The sequence below is a fragment of the Balearica regulorum genome, chromosome 4, assembly GCF_011004875.1.
Source record: "Balearica regulorum gibbericeps isolate bBalReg1 chromosome 4, bBalReg1.pri, whole genome shotgun sequence".
Classification (NCBI taxonomy): Eukaryota; Metazoa; Chordata; class Aves; order Gruiformes; family Gruidae; genus Balearica; species Balearica regulorum.
The window spans coordinates 12803235-12824123 of NC_046187.1; the positions used below are offsets into that span (position 1 = coordinate 12803235).

Consider the following 20889-nt stretch of genomic DNA (forward strand, 5'->3'; position numbering starts at 1 on the left):
GGCGCAGCCAACTCTACTCATTGCTACCTTTCCTTTGCAGTGCAGCCTTAGGAAATTAAGGTGTGGCTGGAGAAACAATTAGGTAGTGGTTAGGTAGTTCACAGAGCTCTAGAAGCTATGGACTCTCAGAATCATTTAAGCAAACCTTGTCTTCTTTGCACTAAAATAAGTGGCAGCACACACAAAGTTACCACCTGGCAGCTGGAGGGCAGTAACTTCTTGAGCTACTGAACTTACTTCACAAGCACTCGTGATTAGCCATGATGCAAGAACACCGCCTATGCTCACCGTCCTGAAAAAGCACAAGAGAACTAGACCCCTGTCAGAAGTTACCTCACCAACTACCGCAAGCTTCACAGATATTTCAATGAAAACTATTTCAGTGTACTGTGTGAGGGAGTTGGTCAGCCGTTCGGAGTACCTGAGTAGTGAGGAGTTCCAAACTTCCACACTGTATCGGCTGTCTTAGGCTGAATGCCTGGAAGATTTCAAATAAGCAGAAAAGAAGGTTAATAGGTTGAAAGGAAAAAGTGAAAAATAAAAAGCAGACCAAACACCGTTAAATTTCGTTTCTATATTTCAGTAAAACCTACTTGAATACACTTTGAAACAAGAGTACAACAAAATAGAATATACTTCAAATGTTGAATATACAAACTATTATAGTTCATTCTGAACACTGGTACTTCCCTCTTAACTTCAACTAAAAAAAATTTACAGGTTTAGAACTACCTGACAAAAGCTCATGCTGGGCGTGACCTTTCAAGTGACAGGGTAGAGCTGAAACTGAAATGTATGCACGGATGTCAAGGCTAAGTGAGAGACACAGGCATGTTACAGCAGAAGGCAGAAAGCCTGCTGCTATTTTGTCCACAATTAAGAAATTTAGACAGACTTTTAACTACCATACAAAATATGTTACATGTAATTCTATAACAATACTGTGCTAGGTACAAGATTTTTAAAAAATTTGTTTTAATAAAAAAGCTTTACACAAACAAGCCATTAGCTTATTTCAAGAAAGATAACTGAAAATCAGTCTAAGGCTTTCATTTTGAATTTGCTTAAGCTGTATGATACAAAAATCCCTCTAGGTCTCTGTCTTCTTTTAGAAGCTCTTTAATCTTCTCCTTTATTTCACATTCTACAATACCTTGTAGCAGAGTTTTTCACATAGCACCAGTTGAGTACTGTGGGCACACAGTAGTAATTGCTGGTATGCAAATAACATGCATCAAATTTGCCATTTGTAACAAGACTTTCCTCTCCCTCTGAAAACTAAAAACCAAGGCAAACCTCTCACACAACCCTCTTTTAGTGTTCCAGGTCTTAGTGTAACTTGGTAATGGGTAACGTAGTGAACTGTTTGGTCCCTTTTCAGTCCCTCTATCTTTCCTTCTCCATAGGTTCAGCTGTTTCCCAACTGGAAGAGGCAGTTTTTGTCAGCATATCACATGTGGTTCAATTCCCACTGAAACACGGGAAAACAATTTTTTTTTTCCAGTAAGTCTTCAACATGTGCACGTTTATTAACATTTCAAAACTCTCCTTTTCGACTTGGTGATCGCATCCACTTCCCTCCCCCAATTATGTCAGTATATTCAAAACCGTAACAGTCTAAAAGTCTGCCAGAAGCAAGCTATTCTTCATTTCTCGCACGTTATGATTCCTTCTGTTTTCATTGTTACAGGAAGGGCAATAGCTGAGGGCGTGCTAACTACTACTACGTGGGTCACAGTCTTGCTTCCATCTGCCGGTTTCTCTTCTTTTACCAGCTGCAATGTTTTCACTTCACGTTCCTGTTTTAAAGCCGCCGTGTCTGATTTAACTTCTGGACTTTTTATAACTGCACTAATCACCCTGGGAGGAGTCTGGCCAGACGCCTGCTGAGCAGGCACCGATAGTCTCATTACTGGTGTGCCATGAGCTATAGACACCGGGGTTAGTGCTCTAACAGCCAATGGGGTTCCCACGATGTTAATACTTCCTGACCCAGACAGGCCCGTTTTTGTTTGTAACTGACACTGCGTAAGTTGCGTGGCAGGGATGGTAATGATTTTGGCAGGCTGCATCGTGATTTTCTCTCCATTTTCAGCAGAGGTTGGCATCACAGTAGGGATTGTCTGGATTACTACCTTTGGAGTTGTTGCTGTTGTTGGACTCGTGTTGGTTATTAACGGTGACCCTGCGTTTACCGACTGCACTGCCACAGTTGAGATTTTCTGTCCCAGAGAGGTCATTACAACAGGCACTTGCATTGCCACACGTACAGTCCTGCAAAATAAAGATAGATGTGTGTGTTTAAGCCAAAACGCAGGGTACCATTGGAGATGACAACAGGGATAGACAGATCTAGGATTTAGAGACTTTTAATTGGCTCTTAGAAAAACCAAACCAACCAACCAACCAACCAAAATCCAAAACTTTTGCACATCTAGCAATAAGACTTAGGAAATTTAGCAGCACTCACATCTCTTTTTTACCCTCCCTCTCTCTACATAATTTTAAAATACACGCAAGAATACTGACAGTTGGCTCTGATCTCATAACCTAGACTTTCATAGTATTCTAACATGTTTCTGATTTGCAAGCTGCAGTGTAATGATTTCCAACATTTAAAACATAAACGAAAAAACTAAAAAAGACAGCTTCCTAACCAAAAAATTGCTTGTCATTAGAAAATGACAAGCACAGGCCACATTAATACAAACCTGGGAGCCGTCGTTGCTGGGACAGTAGTAGTGGTACTCGAGGGACGAGATGACGATGTATCATGCGCTGGTGAGGCAATATTCACAACTCTGGTGACGGCTTTTTCTGTTCTGGTACAGCTTAACTGAGAAGAATTTTTTCCTCCACGTGCAGACGTTGCTGCTTTTAAAAGGTTTTCTGCAGATAAAGACACTCTTTCCAATGATTTTTCATCTGTAGGCATTGACAAATCTTCATTGCAGGTCTCGCTTTTGTCATCATCTATGACAACTATATTTTTTGGCATCTCCTTAAACTGATATACAAGCCTCTGTCCCTCAACTTTTGCAAGGATTCCTCTTTGATAGTAATATCTGCAAGAAAAGTACAATTAAGTAGTAACCAACACAGTGACAGATTTTAAAGAAAACCTTATTCCATGCTAACAAGAAAATCTGAAGTAACCACAGTAAAACTTACAATGTGAGAAGTTACGGAAAGAACCTGGCAGACCATACTGGCAAAGTATCTGAAGGATCTAGCTGGCAAAACCACTGACCTTTTAAATACATACTTCAGGAATTAAATTGCAAATTAACTGGTAACATAAAAAGCAATAGGAACTGCAAGACTATGATGCTTTTTAAACAGCTAAGTCAACAAGAGGGGAAAGCTTTTAAAATTTCAGAACTGTTTCATTTCTACATGCAAAATTAAGAATCAGATTCAAAATTATAGTAGATAACTTAAGGATCTAAAAGTTTTTACCTAAGAGCTCTTCCCATAGTCTCATAGTTCATGTCAGGTTTGTTTTTGTGTTTTCCCCATAGTTTGGAGACAGCTTTCGAGTCCACAAGTTTAAAGATTCCCTTCTCTCGCTGAGTCCATTTAATATATCGAGGACAAGTATTTTTGTCCTGGAGAAGGTCCAGAAGAAACTCCCATAAGTACGTTGTATTTCCTATAATCAGAAAGCATTTAAATATTAGAGACCCACTTTTAAAGATAACAGGAAGTTCTCCTGTAGATAGGTAACTCTGAATGACCTGCATGACAAGCAAATGTTACACAGAGGACGGTATGTAATGTAACCTGCACGTATCCATTCATTCTGTTAAGTTTAGTAAAGCTTCCATAAATATTTACATTCTGAAAGGAGCTAATCCAAGTGATCTGCTATGTAGCACAGGAGCCTCTTCAATCCAGCACCCATTCTCAGTTCCTGAAAAGAAGCGTGGGAGGGCGTTCCAAGTCACTACAACCTACATCTGTTCACCAGAGACCAGGATGACAGCTCGGAATTTTCTCCTCATATTTGCTTAAACAGGGAATGGAAATGCCAGTACATTTTATGACGCTGAAGGACAGGAAGATATAAATAAGTCATTTTTAAAAGGCATACAATCTTCAATAACAAATCATCTCAACTGTGGTAAGATTGTAACATAACCTCCTGTCCAGGATGTGGGCCTCTCACACTGACTGGTGACAGCTCCGTGTTCTGACCCTTCCCAAATATATGTTGCATAGTGACCAACGTCATTCTAGGCTCAAAGCCATACTAACTTCTTGCTACAAGTATTCACTTGGCAGAAATCCCATGTACCGTTCTGTAATTAGGGGGATATAGAATGAAGTCAGCCTACAGAAGAAAAAAATTAATGTACTTCTCAGGTATTCAAGAAGTTTCCACCAGAGGAGCCCCAAGACGGGGTTTATGACGGTGACTATCAGGATGGCATAAAACATAACATCGGGGTGGTCTGCAGGAAAAGGGGAAGAGAAGCAGAAGAAAAAACCAGATCACATTCCGATTTGTACAGCTAGAGAAGACTCCTCAAGTTATCTGAGAAGGGAGAACTAAGAGCTACAAGAATAATAACCTCAGAATGTTAATCCAAATTCTTCACTTGATCACACTTCCAGCAGGTGACATGGGCCAAATAAAAATATATTAAATGGGGTTTTTTTGTTAAAAAGGATCATTAATTCCTGAGATTAAGTAGCCCAGCATAGCTCTTGTTATGTCATGCTGAAGACAATTAAAATACATTGAGGCAGGTTAAAGGCCACTGTTGCGGTCTCAAAGACATGAGCTACCTTTGAAAAAACTCACAGGGTAAAAAAAAAATAAAAAAAAAATTATAGTTTCCATCTTCTGGAAGATCACCTCATAAACAGAGAGTAACTGTATTTTACCACATACTCCAACAAACAGCAACTACTGATTCAAAAGCTACCAAAATCCAGCTTCCACTCCACTTCAGAGGCATTTGAATAGGACCTATATGAGTAAAAGAGTCAACAAGAGAACTCAGGAATCCTGAAATCATCCCAGATTTTAGGGAATTAATCCCTTTTTTTTTTACTTAGCTCCTCAGAAATAGAATCTCTGAGTCCACCGCAAAATGCTGTAGGTCTGCAATAGATTCTTTGCAAAAACAGAAGTGGGCTTCAGTATTAAGAGTAAACAGAAACTTCAAGAGAAATCATTCCTTAAAGTGCCTAATTTTTCTGCAGGAACAGTGCTGTTGATTCAACATTGTTTTATTTCCCCCCATACTCTACATTGACCTAAATAACAACTTTTCTCCACAGGAGGACTATGCAATACCCATACTACTCAGAAGCCATCTACTATTGCCAGTAAGATCCAGTGATACTTCAGGTAGGCTGCTGCATCAGCAGCCAAAAAGGCTTATTTTAAGAATGTTTAATACAATTTTGAACCATTTTTAAACCATTTCTCCTTAGTACCAGACTTTCCTAATACTGTGAATCCAAACTTATAGGTTCCCGAGGCAGAGAAAGACATGGCTGTAAAACCTGTAAGACCTGAACAGGTTTACATTTGTACCACTCTTAAATCTCTGTAAGTCCAGCCTGGTAGACAAACATGTATTGCACCTTGCTAGGAAGACAGAAGCTTTATTTAATAGCGTACAGCTCTCATCTTCACTCCTGAAAGGTCTCACACTAACCAGTACTGTAAGCCACCACTAAGCTTATTATTATTGTTATTGTTATTATTACTACCACCTATCTTGACTTCAATACAGAGTAGATTTTGCATAATGAAAGAAATTTTTGTGGCTAGCTGATTATTACAGCTGCCAGCCACTTAGGAATGTTAGCTGTCATCTCAAAACAGAAGGATTAATGGCCAGAAAGTATGTGACTGATACAAGGGATTGTGTGCATCAATGAACTGCCACATTGGTACCAGCATCTATGTGGAGAGGCTCAAAGCCTGTTTTGCTCCCTCCAACTGCCTACGCTTTAAAAAGAGTATTTATGCAAGTAAAAAAGAAATTCTGGAAAGAGAAACCATGCCTGAACTGCCAACCCCCTATGTGAAGACAAAAAATACTACTATCTCACTGTAGTCTCCAATTCCTCCTGTATAATAAACTGAAGGACACAATTAAATCAGATTTACAACTGCTTCACTTTGCACCAGAAAGTATCAGGAATGGGCAAAGGAAGGAGTACCTACATGGACAACAAGCGATCCCCTTTCCAAATGTGCATGACCAGCTGTCTTCCTCCTCCATGACTTAATTCTGCTGACAGTACTGAACTCTAGGAATAATTCCTGGTTTTCCAGAAATGTTGCATGTAAAATAGCCTGTATTTGCAAGTGATTTTTAAAAATAGGTAGCAAAAAATAAATCCGGTAAAAAAATAGTTTGCAGGACATTGTTAGCCTACGTTAAGAAAAAAAAATATTTTATGCCAGTTGTAGCATAAAATACAGAATGAGATACCTTGTGAGAACAAGAGACATAAATAGATCATTATGAGGGTCCACATAAATAAAATTAAAAAAAATAAAAATAAAACCACCCCCAAAAAAAACCCCAAAGCAGTACTATCTCCCATTTCATAAAACAAACAACTATAGAGTAAAATCACCAGTACATACAAAAACTAGAAGAGATGGAAATACAGGCCTCCTTTCTCAAAGTTATATGTGCATCAAACTAGTAACTGGGACACTTTACAAGTACTATTCAGACAATGGAAAGCTGTAATAGTGAAATCAGAATTTGAAAGAAAGCTAAGGAGGCTTTAAGAATACTCAAAAAAAAAGGAAATTAAACAAGATGCAATTTTAAGTACAGCAGATGCAAAATCTGTGATCTTCATTGCGGTCCATCGCTATGCCCAAATCCGAAGACAGCAACAGTGGTCACTGCAGGGAAGTTTAATTACCGTTTGTGCTGGTTTTCAAGAGCTAACATCTCTTCCTTGCCCTGCTGACAAATGTGATGACTCAGGAGCTGTACCCACATAAGGAATTATGTAAACAGCGGAGATCTTGCTTCCAAACAAATCCCAAAATAACAGCAGAGCCAACCACTGCACGCTCTTTCAGCCAGTATGTTGCCACTGAAAGTCACTGAACTTTGTTTCTCCTAGCCACAGCAACATCTCCAAACAACTTTCAGTGCCCTAAGTGGGGAAGAGATCCACATTCTTCGCCTATAAGCAGGGGAAGAGCTGTTGCACTGTACACCACCTCAAAGGTAACCTGTGAGCAAATGCCCTAGTCTGTCTCACTGCTGGGTTAATAGCAGGGCCTTGGAGTCCAAGAAAGGACCCGCTATCTATCAAGAGAAACATCAGGAAAGCATGACTCTCCTGCACAAAATCCCTCACTCAACCAGTAAAGAAACATATCATCACTTGTTTCTCCCCTTAAGCCAAGCTGAATCTATTAGTCAAGGAATATATTTCCACTGAAGTTTGTGAATCAACTAAGAAAACGTATTTTCAACCATCACCATTATAAACACCCATAAAGCTGCTTCTACTTGAGAACAAGCCCTTCAGCAGTAGCTTAACAAATTATGTCTCTAGCAGTAAGTTAACACAAACCACAAAAGACAGCACGAGTCAATAAACACAAAGCAAAGCAAATGGAAAATCAGAAAGCCTATTAACTGCAGGGTGTATTACAGGGCACTTCTAGAGCAGTTCCACACATCCTTGTGCTAGATCTTGTACAAACAAATTTGAAGACATCAAATAAAATTATAACTCTAATGAAGTCAGTACAAACTTGTCCATCAAACTTTAAAGATCTGTGTATTTCCTGTGACAGATACAATACATATACACTGCATAATTTTAAAGACTTGATAAATGGAAAAACATACCTTTGCCTTCTCTAGGTTTCTTCTTTATACCTAGATCGGGAGACCCATCAGATACAGCTGATTGCTGGGTCTTCGGTTTACGGCCAGCTGCACATAAAATACGGGGGGGGGGGGGGAAGTATTAATCATATGCAGAATAAAAGTATTTTATAGTTTGTCTCTGCTGAAAGAAGCAGTTCACACATTTTCTTCCCTTGCCATTTCCTTGCTACAGTATGGATAAACTTAAATTCTTAGATTACTACTATGGCACATCCAGTTTAATTCATCATTTGGTTGCTTATTTCATAAGCAGATTTAACTCAATTTCAGACAAGTCAATGGCAGATGAGGTAAGCACCAAAGCATAATGTAAAACTTCAATCTATTTGCATTCTTTTAGTCCAGTGTCTGTTTTCCTCTGAAATGCATTATTTCTTCTTCTACTTTGTTTCTGGTATTCCAGTATGGGTGTTGATCAAAACATCAGTTTTCCTAAGAAATTTTACTACTGAAATCGTAACCCTTCATTTCCACCTTGCACCTGTCCGTTAAAAGCTATAGATAAAAGCAAGCGGTGCCGCACGGGATTCACATATGGCAGAGCATTAAGAGGGCTACAAACAGCACCCGCAGCCCTCAGAGATGCAGGACAGCTCTGGGCGGTGCTGGAAGCCCACCTGCGCCGCACCCCCCAGCTGCCTCCTGCCCCGGCTGGCAGGGTCCCACACGCCTCCTCCTACCCTCCGCCTGCCCCTGCGAGGAGGCTTAGGAGGGGACTCCTCAGCGGGCAGCAGGCTTAGAGCTGCCTACCTTCCTCTGCCAGGGAAATCCTCTCGCAGCAAGGCCTACAGTTTCTTCATCCCTTCACACTCCAGTGACCTTTTTACTCAAGGTAAACAGACCCAAGCAGGGAAGAGGATCATACCCTATGGCAGCAGGCTGTCACCAGTACATGCTTCTGCCTTTGGTTAAAGGCAAGCAGCAATGGTTAACTCTCCTATCTCAGGCACAAGAGCATTAATTTTTGCTGATGAACAATGTTCTTTGTTAACCACTGAATTTCAAAAGGCATTAATTATGAAGACCAAAGTTACGGCTCTGTAACTATGGCTGAAGGACCTTACACACTTAAGAGCAGGGATCTGGAGTCTGTAATAGGAAAAAAATATTTACAAAATACCCTTTATAAAATTTCAGAACTTCCTGAGCACAGCCCTGTAATGCAATCTGCCCAGTAATGACCATTCAAATAAACAGTGGAATATAAAGAAATAGCTTAAATCCCACATAAGACTACAGCTATGGGAAAACTTTAATAATAATTTTCTTGCTTATGTAATTTATAGTAGACTTACAGTTATGTTATATGTGTGTGCTTTTATTAAATCTGAATCTTATACATTGCAATTTTTTCCCCTCTACATTACAAATAAATATTCCATCTTATCATGTCTGGAAGCTCTAATAAAACAATATTCCTATGGTTACATGCATTGTCTTGGCGCCTGTAAGAAAACCGCTAGACCAGAGAAAAACCTCACCAGGTGCCAACCTCTCATTTGGTAGCTGAATGCTTAGAACTCAAACACTGTTCTGAATAGTTTCTCCTCCAAGACATGCCAATCAGATGAAGAAGATACTTCTCTCACAAGGAAGGTCTTGTACTGATTTTGTAAATTGATTTATGGTCTTGTAAGTTAGTATTTACACTGCCATTTCATTGGAAGATCCCCGAGTCTACCCACTCTCCAAATACACCCATGTTTCAGACACCAATAGTTACCCACACAAGTCCCCTTTGAATCCTTCTCTACCCTTCCTCCACTTTGTAAACAGGGCTTAAAAAACACATCAAAGACATCATTTCCCTTTATGGCTTGGCAAAGCTCATTCTCTTGCTACTTTTTTTTTTTTTTCCTCATTGCAGCCTCGTTTTCTAAAAACTCACATTTCAGGCTCCAATCAGTTTGATTATACGAGCAGAGAAATCAGATCATCTAACCTATCTCCACCGGTATCAACTGCACCATCTGTGGCAGTGCTCATCAGAAATCAATTTTGAGATTGCTGCTATGAAGAGCCATACATACCTTTTTTCTTTTTCATTGGTTCATGGATATCAGGGGAAGTTGGAACAGGAGATGCATCCATTGGTTCAGATTCCTCCGTTGATACCTCCACCACAGTTTCTGTGATCACATCAGGTCTCATGGCCGCATGGATAAATTCTGGGGTTGACACACAAGGAGGGACAAAAACTTCCACTATGAAGGAAGTGGGGGGGGGGGGGGGAAGAGTATCTGATTAAGTTGCTACCTGATTATTTTAATGTATCTTACACGAAATTATTTTAAATAAATTACATGTAATTGTATAGCAAGATTCTGTTCCAACAACCCGTGATCTAGAAAATCAGTCCAATCACCCAAAATATGCACACTTGTCAGTACTGTTATGCTTAAGACAAGGCTATCACACCAATATTCTTTAGAACCAAACTCAACCTTAAATGACACAAATTAGAGCTTAATCTTTGATCCTTATTCCAATCTCCATTTCCTATTCTGTAGCTTTTGGGTTTCAGTTTGACCATTATTTCATCCAACATCTATTAAGTAACTTCAGAAGAAACGTCAAGTTAAAGTCACGATCAATATTAAGTTTTGGGGTTTTCAAACTGAAAACACTTTGCAGCACAGTGTATTCAGATATTCTTTCTAAAATAGAAAAACAGATAAAAATACTTTTCCCCTAGAATAACTCTTTATTTTAGCAATTTAAAATGTCAAATTCACAGAACAGCTGAGGTTAGAAGTGACCTCTGGGGGGCATCTGGTCCAACTCTCTGCTCAAGCAGGGCCACCTAGAAACAGCTGCCCAGGACCGTGTCCAGATGGCGTTTAAATATCTCCAGGGATGGAGACTCCATGGCCTCTCTGGGCAACCTGTGACAGGGCTTGGTCACCCCCACAGTGAACAAGTGTTTCCTGCTGTTCAGACAAGAAGTTCATTTTAAATGTGTAGCTACTCAAGGATCTCTATCTAACAACCTCTCTCAGACAAACGATTTAATCTGTAAGTATGCTTGTTACAAGGTGGATGTATCACGTAAAAACTCAAATAAATCAGTAGTTTTGAAATAAGCAAACAAATGTTTTAAACAGCATACAGTTCTCCACAGAGGCAGGTTCCCCAATTTGCTTCTTTTACTAATTAGTGGAAGGAGAAACGACCCACAGAGCAGAAACCGTGGCTGACATACCAGGACTCCTGTCATCTCTCAGGCAGGTAGGAGACTCCATATGAAGCAAGGCCTCTGCAGCTTCAATTGTCTTATCCGTGCAGTGCACATTACTTCCATGAACCGATGCTTCCACTGTAGAAGGATAGAAAAAAATAATATTAATGAGAACAGATTACTTATAAAAGTCCACAGATATTGCTGTACAACTGCACTACTCAATCTTAAACAGGAAAATCCCCAAACCATCAGGTGTCTTCAGACCTTTTATACCTCCCTGTCAACAGAAATGTTTAGGGAAGACAGAGACAAGCAGAACCAACACTGTCACTTCTTAGATTAAATTTCTGGTTCACAACCAAGCTCCTCACTTCCATGAGGTGTTCAAGAGCTTACAGAAGCAGGCTTCTGGGATTTGTCTTCTGTCTTCAAGTTAACCAGAACAAACCAGATTGTAATGAGGATGGTTACAAACTAACACAGCACAGCAGGGAAGTAGTACCACCTCCAGCTATTATACCATTAAAATCTAAAGGTCACCTCTCTTCAGATTTTCAGTCTATTTGGATAAATATATATATATATATAAGATTAGTTTGAAAAGCAGATATATCCAGTTTCATTTTCTGACATTAAAAATATCTGAGTTGGGTTTAGCCGGCTTGGTTGTTAAAAAACAAAACACAAAGCATAACAAACAGTATGCAAGGGTGTTTTTTTAAGAAATAACTAAGGGAAGAAGGTAAAAATACCTCTTTCTTCAAGTTCTGAAAGTTTACAAAAACTTAAGCAATTAATTAAAAATAATTTAAAATAACTTCAAGAGAGCACATTTAAGTTTGATACAGCACAGATCCCAGCAACTTGAACACAGCAGCAGCACTAAAAAAAACCCCAACTTCCCAGTTAAAACTACAATCGTATTCACGGCCCACTCTATATTCCTCACCCTTGCAAAGGTTTTTAAAAGCGGGGACTGCAGAAACACCTGTTGCACATCATCCACGCGCTCCCGAAGGTACTGGGCTCTCTCCAGTTGCTCTTTCCATTTATGGCCATCTGCTCAAAGCTGAACCGCTCCAGCGAGGCAGCCGGCAGCCCAGGAAATCTATCTTTAGCGTAAGCAGGGTCACCTACCTCCAGCGTCAGAGAACTAAAGAGGATTCAGTAATAATTCTCTGCGAGAACTTGAAGGCACCTATTCTGTCACTGAAAACATCTAAGATACAACTCGAGGTTCATTTACCGAAAAGCAGGGAAAACACTGCTAGCGTTGCTTCTGACTTAAGAAAACACAAGATACAAACAGATTTGTGCGGGCACACATGGGGAAAAAACCTTCCAGCATATTGCAGCTTATTTAAATGCAAGGATGAAAAACTTGAAAAATCTACTAGCCAACAGACTAAACATACTGGATATATCTGCTTTTCAAACTAATCTTACATTTAATATAAGAACTGCCATCTGTTCAGTACAAAATCTGGAAGATGCACCAATGCAAAGTTCAGGGTGACTGAAACGTCCCACTGAACCGGCCCGGCTGCCTGGCCACTGGCTGGCTGCTGGGATTCCCACTACAGCCCTCTCCTGGGATGCTATTTAGGGGGTTTTATCTTTTGGAACAGTAGATGCCTGATAAAGCTGACATTCCACCACCGCTTCACCCCAGGCTGGGAACAACAAAAGCCTACCTAAGAGCACAAGAAAAAGGCGCTAAAGGAAAGGGTCTCTATTGCAGCTCTGTCCCTTGGACAATCAGCAGCAATCAGCAGGAATTTTGCAGCACAAGCCCCTTCCCAGGTCCTGGGTGCTCCCCACACCCGGGCAGCTGCCATTTCTTTCCCAAGCAGCAGTTTGGGGGTGTCCCGAGTCCGAGGCTGAACACCAGCACTGAACCTGAGTGGTCCTGCGGAAAACCCTCTACCTAAACCTTTTTATTTCTCTAGAGAAGTTTCAGTTGCACAGAAATTGATGACTAAGTTTCCCCTCATCTACTGGATAAAACTTTCCAGGAACAATATTCTGCTAGTCATTACAAACGTATAAATTCTACACCAATACTGAAATCAGAAAGTCTGAATCGGCATTTACCATGTTATTACTCTGAAGTATGAAAAAAGGTTTAAAGTAGGTCAACAAAGCTTTTCCACCAACCCCTCTGCCTCCCCCACAGCAAAGAGCTCTAAAATTTTCATTTCTGTTTCTGCTGGTTACCATTTTTGGGACAACTAGTTAGCTTGCTTCTGTGCAGATATCACGTTCAGTACATAAAGGACTTATATAAAGAAACTCAAATTTCAATTGTAAGAGAGTACTGAACTAGCTTCTTGAAATAATCTACTCCTGAATGCTTAAAAGCATACAAAATTTTCCTACTTTTGTATCCAAAGTATTTCCTATAGGAAACTGCTCAGATTCTACACTACAAGTAAGAGGTACTTAGCAGAGAGCAGGAACAAGGTTAAAAAAAGATAGCTGAAAGTCATCTTTGTGCTTTCCCAGTACTATGGCATCCTGCTGAGGGGCTAGAGTGGCGGGAAAGGAGCTGCAAACACCCCCCCCCCCCAGTCTTAGGGACTAAGGCTGCAATACTCAAACAACAGAGCCAAGGAGCAAAGGAGCCACCCAACCTTTGCCCTAAGTAACCCTTCCATTTCTAATAAAAATAGCACTATCTACTCCTCAAAAGCCTCTGACATTTGAACATACACACCTCACAAATGTTTTTGCAACACGAGTTACTCAGGACTCCACTGAAATTGCCACCTAAAAAACATCAAGCAAAAAATAGTAACACTTCTGGCTTTGGCTGGAACAACACACATGTTGGCTGTCTATCATGACAGTTAAAAAACTAACCTAACACTGCCAAAAAAAAAAAAAAAAAAAAGAAAATCTTTTAAAGTACTTACTAAAATGAGTGCTATTACCAATTTCCAAGTCTTCTCAGCTAGCTACCTTCTTTAGCCAGTCCATGGTTTTAGCCTCAGAAGCGTTTGTCTACCCAGTGAGCATTAGGATTTTTCAGTTGTGCTCAGGCAACGTTACTGCGCCAACACATTTGGAAGAGAAAAGTGCAAACTTGTATCTCATGTCAGCACAAATTTTACGTAAGATGTCTTTTTGCCACGCTAAAAAAATGTCAAATAGAAGACAGCAAGTCAGAGTGCTTAATCAGGAGACATGATACTGATGAAAAATACTGCTAGAAAATATACCCCAAAAGATGAAGCGGGGGAACAGGTTCTCTTAGAGAGGAGATGGGACAAGGAAAAACCAGGCGGCTGTTCTTGCGGATGACTAGATCAAGTGTCACCAACTGAACTACGCTTGTACCACAACACTTGGTAGCACTTCTCATAATAAAGATGGGGGAGGGGGGGGAAGCAAACCAAAGGAGTAGGATTCCGAAATTTTAAAAAAAGCCAAATTCAGTCAAAAGTCATCGCCACAGAAAACCACGGGCAGTCACCTTTCAGCTCATATAGCTTGTGCCATACAAACATACATCATCACAGCAGCCTTCTCTCAGTACCTCCAAGGTTGTGATGCACAAGCACTGTATCACAGCAGGCAGAAAAATTTCTAACCAAAGAATGATGTGTCTGACCCAATTCTTTAAAAATGCCCGATACACAAATTTTCTATTGTATTTAGACTATCAACTATGATACCACTGTGCACATACACAGGACTCCCAAAGGTAAAATAGACTGTACTGCTTGAGTACACAACTGAAGATGTAGCTCTGTTACCTTATGTACTCGTTTCAGGAACAATATCGCTTGTCCAAATGAAGCAAAGTTGTTTACATGGATGGAAGTAAATTTTCCAGACTTTGGTAACTGAGTAACAAGAGAACTGCTGTTTACCGATCTAGAACACATCAGAGCTAACACCACCATTTATCTTTCATTCTTTCCAACCAACCAAATCTCATCTTACTGCTTTTATGAAGAAATCTGATTCCTGGGCACTTTATTTTTAAACAGTTTGTTAAAAAAGTTTCTGGTCTGTTTTCAGAAAAAAAAAATCTTCTTAGAAAAGAAAGTAACTTCAATTTTTAAAATGTAAACAGTTAACTAGGCTAGTTGATGCCTATTTTCACTGTTGTCTTCTAGCTCCACTTTCTAAACAAACAGCATGTACAGTAGATTATTCAAGGCTCCCAACAGCTGTTACAAAATACCAAACTTGGTAATTAAGTTTGACAGGGCTGTACTTTAGCTTTACAGAAGAGAATACTGGCAACATATCCGTTTTGTAACAATGCCCCCAGTTTTAACATAAAACGAGTAACAAAATGAATTAAAGCAAGCAATGAGAGGAAAGAAATGGACTGAAATTTTCAAAATGGTACTTTCTGAAACTGCAATACAGTTCCCCCCCTCTTTATCTGAAGAGCTATCAATGTCTGCATTTACAAGGTCACCACTTAACTCTAGCACCTGATTTACAATAGCTTATCCTTTAATACTATCAGGCAACCAGAGCAATACTTTAATGAAGAATTCACAATTCCAAGCATGGAACTCAGTCAAGAGTGACTACAAATACGCTAACAGACCTCATTAAAGTTTATTGGCGTTCACATGCTTGTTTTATCTCAGCACTGAAAAGTGCACAGTAAATAGCAGTGGAAGGTAGTAACAGTGCTTAAGCCAGATTGTAATTAAAAACAGTTGAATTACCCGTACAGGTAATACCCAGAAATCTTTCTGTATGCAACACTTGACTGGAAAAGAGAGCATTTTCAGTTTACTGCTTGTTTTATGGCAGACATTTGTTTAGAAACTGAAGAGCAATTCCTTGGGGTTTTTGAGTATTTCCCTAAGCCTGGTTTGTTAGTTCAAAACTTTCAGCTGCATAACAATTTAAGGATGATACATAACCCACTGCGTACCCACAATCAATAATGAAGACAAGAGCCATCATCTCAAAACACTTGTTTCCCTGTAAGCCATATGTTATCTGCCCGATATTGAGAGAAATACTAGCTACAAAGCCAAAACATATCTTTGTAAAGGCATTTAGGAGTTGCTCTTACAACCAGCAATTAAGATAACCTTAAGCAGTAACAATTTGGGTCCAGCTCTCTTCCCACAGTTATCAAACACTCTAAAGTTTTGTCAACACTGAGGCCAGCAGCCACAGGAAAAGGCAAGGTATAATTAATATAATCCCTTAGGATAAAGGATTCCTCTCTTAAATCCATGTGATACTATCTACATACATAAATAAGTAAGCAGATACAGTATCCTGATAGTATGATGATGTGAATACTAGACGTGCGTAGGTATCTCTATCCCTCACTGCAATGCAAATATATTTAAAAAAATTAAGTTGACTAGGCTAAGGACATCAGAAAAGTCATTTGTTATTTATCTAAGGGTTGGCTCACAAGCAATCTAGTTACAGTGACCTAAGAAGCTGTTGACGCAATAATCAACTACCATCGACAATCAAAAGTAAAAACCAACTGACTGAATCTCCTGCAGTAGGGAGCCCTGCAGAAATCGGAGGTGTGTTCTACTAGCAAAGCGAAGCAATCTTCTCCAGCATACACAAGAGTCTCTAAATGCTTATGACATGCTCCACTTTTTCTGCAGCAGAACAGTTCTTTACTGCTTTGTTGCAGGGGTTTTTGTGTGCGTCTGGGCGTCCTGGTTTGGGCTGGGATAGAGTTAATTTTTTTCCTAGTAGCAGGTTTTGGATTTAGTGTGAGAATAATGTTGATAACACACTGATATTTTGGTTGTTGCTGGGCAATGCTTACACCTGGTCAAGGACTTTTCAGCTTCTCATACTGCCCCACCAGTGAGGAGGCTGGGGGTGCACAAGAAGCTGGGAGGGGACACGGCCAGGACAGCTGACCTCAACTGGCCAGAGTGATATTCCATACCATATGATGTCATGCTCAGTATATAACTGGGGGGAGGCTGGCTGAGGGTTTAGACTGCGGCTCGGGAACTAGCTGCACGTCAGTCGTCTGCAGGTGGTGAGCAGCTGTGCTGTGCATAACTTGTTCTGTATATTCTTTTATTATTCTTCTCTTCCTCCTCTGTCCTATTAAACTGTCTTTATCTCAACTTGTGAGTTTTATGTTTCTTCCCCCCGATTTTCTCCCCCATCCCACTGGAGGACACAGAGTGAGCCAACAGCTGTGTGGCTGTTTCAGCTGCCTGCCCCACAGGCTAAACCACAACACTGGGGTTTGTCCCCCTCCTCCAAAAAACCCCTGGGTGTTTTTCCACATTAAATAAAATAAACCATTATGAAGATTAGGCGACTTGCGCCCCTTTTTTAATAGGGTATCTTAATACATTGGTAAACGACCGAGCATTTACCTTTAGCACACGTCCATGCTCCTACAAACTCACTGCCGTGCCAAGGCACAACCAGTATCAATTATACTCTCAATCAGCTCGCGTCCCGGCACTAACCGCGCAATTCATTACCTATAACGCTACACACCGTACTGCGGTGTATGATTTCCAAGGACTACTTTACAAAGTTGAGCTCCGCCTCATGAAGACAAAAATAAATCGCAGCTGGTACAACCTCCATGGAGAACTGAAGGTATGACATCGTACTTGAGTTTCTGAGCAACCTCGCTCGTGGTTTCTCCAGGGCTGTACCGTGCGTAAAACACAAATCCCGGGATCACCGGAGCATTCTATTGTCAGAAGCGGCAGGCTTAACGAAAGCAAACGTGGCCAAACCGCGCCCGGTTCCGAACACGTCCCCGAACAGGTGCCAAAGCCCAGGAAAACGGCCTTTGGCCCGGCAGCGGCCAGGGGCTTCAAGATCCGACCGTGCGCGGCAGCTGCGCGGGGTAGCGGCGGTGAAGCGGCACTCCCGGGGCCTCGCACCTTCTCCCACCGCCCCGCCGCACCTTTCCCGCCTCCTGCCCCTCCATCCCGGGGTCGGGGCGGGATGGCGCTCCCGCCGCCCCTGACCCCCCCGCAGGGAGGGGCGGCCACGTGCGGCCCGGCGGCGGCGGCGCCCCCACTTCCGTGTTTACACTCCGCTTCCCTCCAATTCCGTGCGCGACCCGTCAGCGCCGCGGGGAGCCGCCACTCCGCCGACCGCCGCGCGCCCATTGGCGGCCGCCGCGCCCCGCCCCGCCCCGCCGCCCTCCGGCCGCCAACGGCGGCGGCCACCATTGGCGCGCGGCGGGCGCCACTCCCCTCGCGCTCGGGGGGCCCCGGGGGAACGCTCTGCTTCCGCTACCCAGCGCGCGTGGGGGAGGGGGCACCGCCCCCCCCCGTTTGTTGCCCCCCCCGCCGCCGCCGCCGCCGCACACGTGGGCCGCGGCCGCCGCCCGCGGGCGCCTCCTCCCGCCCCGCCGCCGCCGAGTTTAAAAGGGCACGGGGGGAGAAGCGGGGGGCAGGCAGCGGGGCGGGCGGGGGGATACGCGCGGGTGCGCAGCGCCCGGGAGGCCGGGCCGCGGCGGCGCTCGGCCTGCCCGCTCAGACAGCGTGGCGGCGGCGGCGGGAGGAGGGGAGGGCCGGGCCGGGGGAGGCGGGAGGACAACAATCTCGCACACTTCCTGGTTCTCGCCCCAGCCGCGCAAACCCCGCAAAACTCCTCCGCCCGCCCCGCCACAACTTCCGCCGCGGTAGCGACGGTAGCGGAGCCGCCCGCACCGGGGGCAGGTGCCGCGGGCCGCCGCCCCCGCCGGCCGCACGCCGGGCCGGCCGCTACCAAGGTGATCACTTCCTGATTGCCCTCCATTGCTTCCCTGCCTGCCGCCGGAGCGCGGCGTGCGCCGCCGCTTCCCCCCGCCTCGCCTCTCCCCGCTCCGGCGTTCCCGCCGGCACGGCGCCCCCGCCGGCGCGGTGCAGCTTACCGGCCCGGATGAGGAGGTCGAGCTGGTTCGTGGGCCCCTCATGCAGGGACGTCGCCATGTTTACGGCTGCCGGAGCCGCTTCGCATTGACCGGCGGGCGGGCGCGCGCCGGGCACGCGCGGGGGGCCGGCGGCGAGGGCGGCGGGGCGCGCTCCCGCGGGGCGGCCGGGCAGGGCGGGCGGCGCGGGCACCGCCACGGCGCGGCGGCGGGAGCGCTTCCTGCGGGGCGGCGCGGCGCGGCGCACGCGATCCTTCCGCCGCCGGCCTCAGACAGGAAGTGCCGCGCCGGCACTCGCCGCCGCCGCAGCGCGGGGCCGCCCGCGGGCGGGGAGAAGCCGCCGGGGCCCCGCCGGCCGCCCGCGCCCCGGGGCGCAGGTAGATGGGGGCGCGGCAGGGCGCGGGCAGCCGCCGGCCCCGTCTGCTCGCACGGCCCGAGAGGCGACCGGAGCCGGAGGCGGCCGCCTAGGCACGGACGCGCGCAGATCCGAGCGCAGCCCGTGCCCGTCCCCGTCCGTCCCGCAGCCGGTCGCCCCGGCACGGCCCCGAGCAGGGACCGCCCCCCCCCCCCCCCCGCCGCCGCCGCCGCCGCCTTCCCCCCTCTCCCCGCTGCCCCCGGCCACTTGCACCTACGTGCCCCGGTGACGCTCCCTGACCGCTGCAGCCGGGCACCCCGCGTACCAACAGAGCCCGTTTCTCTCGGGATAAGCTTGATGGCCCTCACCGAGGCAACCGTTAACACATCCACAAGTCTTCTCCTCGGCAAACTCCTGCGCTGCCTACTCTAAGTAGTATTTTGCCAGAAACCTTTAGTCCTTCTTGAATGCAATCCACCTCCTCTCTGCGACAGGCGCAGGGCTGACTCCAAGGGAACTTTAGATGCCTTTTCCAGATAGCCACAGGCCTCACCCTTCATCAAATCTAGCCTCTGAGCAGATTGAGGGGAGGGGGGGGAGTTGCATAGCTTTCTTAATTAAAAAAATATATATATATACCACCACCATGCAGAGGTTGCATCCTCTCCCCTCTGAAGAGCAACCTGTCCCCGTAAGACCACAGCCTTCCCTGCCAGGCCCCTGGCACGCTGCAGCCGGGCAGAAGCAAGCGTCCCAACAATGTGTTCTCCAAGCTTCCCGGTCGAGTCCCCGCGCTGCTCATTCGCAGGGTAAAACTTCAGAGCTGCGTGCAAAGAGCAGCTATGCCAAGAAAAGCGAAGCATGTCCCCCCACAGAGCTACGCATTGAGATCAGGCCTAGAAACTCCTTCCTTTACGCCACGCACACCTGACCAGGCCTATACTGTTAAGCCGTTATTAAAAGGGTCGAGCAGCCACTTATTGGGCAGAGACTTCCCGGTGCACAACAGCTTCCATTAAAAAAAAGGAGTAGGGTGCCAGCTGCATCAATCTGACAATGAAGAATCTCTCTCCCCCTCTCAAGTTTTAGTAGTGCCAGGATCTAGATCACAAGCAAGAATTTAGAAGCATTTTTCCCCGGTACAGAAATCACAAAACAGTATCCAGCATAAATCACCTCCAACTGGTAACTTCAGTACCTCAAACTATTGACAAATTATACTCCTATTACAACTGTCAAAGCTTTTTAGGAATAGGATATAATGACCATGTTTATATACGCAAATAAAAATTCCGGCATTCTGTAGACTTCACTCATCTCTTCCTGGCTGTAAGGAATTAAATTTGTTCAATCAGCTCATCAGATAACAAACAAGACCTGCAAGCGAGACCGTTCACTCACATTCAAGCCATGGTATCTAAGGGTAGGTCTGTGCTAAAGTTTTGCCAGCCGGGCCCTTTCCAGCCAGAAGCATGGACAAAAAAGGCACTCTCTAGCCAGCTGTGACGGCAAAAACCTCTCATGCAGATAGAGCTTTGCCAACAGCAGAGTGCTCCTGTCAGCTTATGTTATTCAGAGAGGTGGAATAGCAGTGTTAACAAGAATT

At 44.2% G+C, this 20889-nt stretch overlaps 1 protein-coding gene across 8 annotated transcripts in view; it reads right to left on the reverse strand.

Annotated features, from left to right (window-relative positions):
* Positions 1 to 559: 559 nt before the first annotated feature.
* The window catches only part of ELF2 (E74 like ETS transcription factor 2), a 40056-nt gene continuing 19726 nt past the window's right edge, over positions 560 to 20889 (reverse strand). For 3 of the 8 annotated variants that reach the window (XM_075751167.1, XM_075751173.1, XM_075751174.1), the window contains 6 exons: positions 11098 to 11211; positions 9926 to 10063; positions 7854 to 7940; positions 3460 to 3652; positions 2712 to 3065; positions 560 to 2274 (listed from right to left, as the gene is read on the reverse strand). In XM_075751167.1, the coding sequence (XP_075607282.1) occupies positions 1647 to 2274; positions 2712 to 3065; positions 3460 to 3652; positions 7854 to 7940; positions 9926 to 10063; positions 11098 to 11211 (1514 nt within the window). In that variant the 3' untranslated portion in view covers positions 560 to 1646. Of the gene's footprint in view, positions 2275 to 2711; positions 3066 to 3459; positions 3653 to 7853; positions 7941 to 9925; positions 10100 to 11097; positions 11212 to 18931; positions 19402 to 20889 lie in introns of those variants that run through there. The other 5 variants (XM_075751171.1, XM_075751166.1, XM_075751172.1 and 2 more) reach the window with 3 other exon arrangements.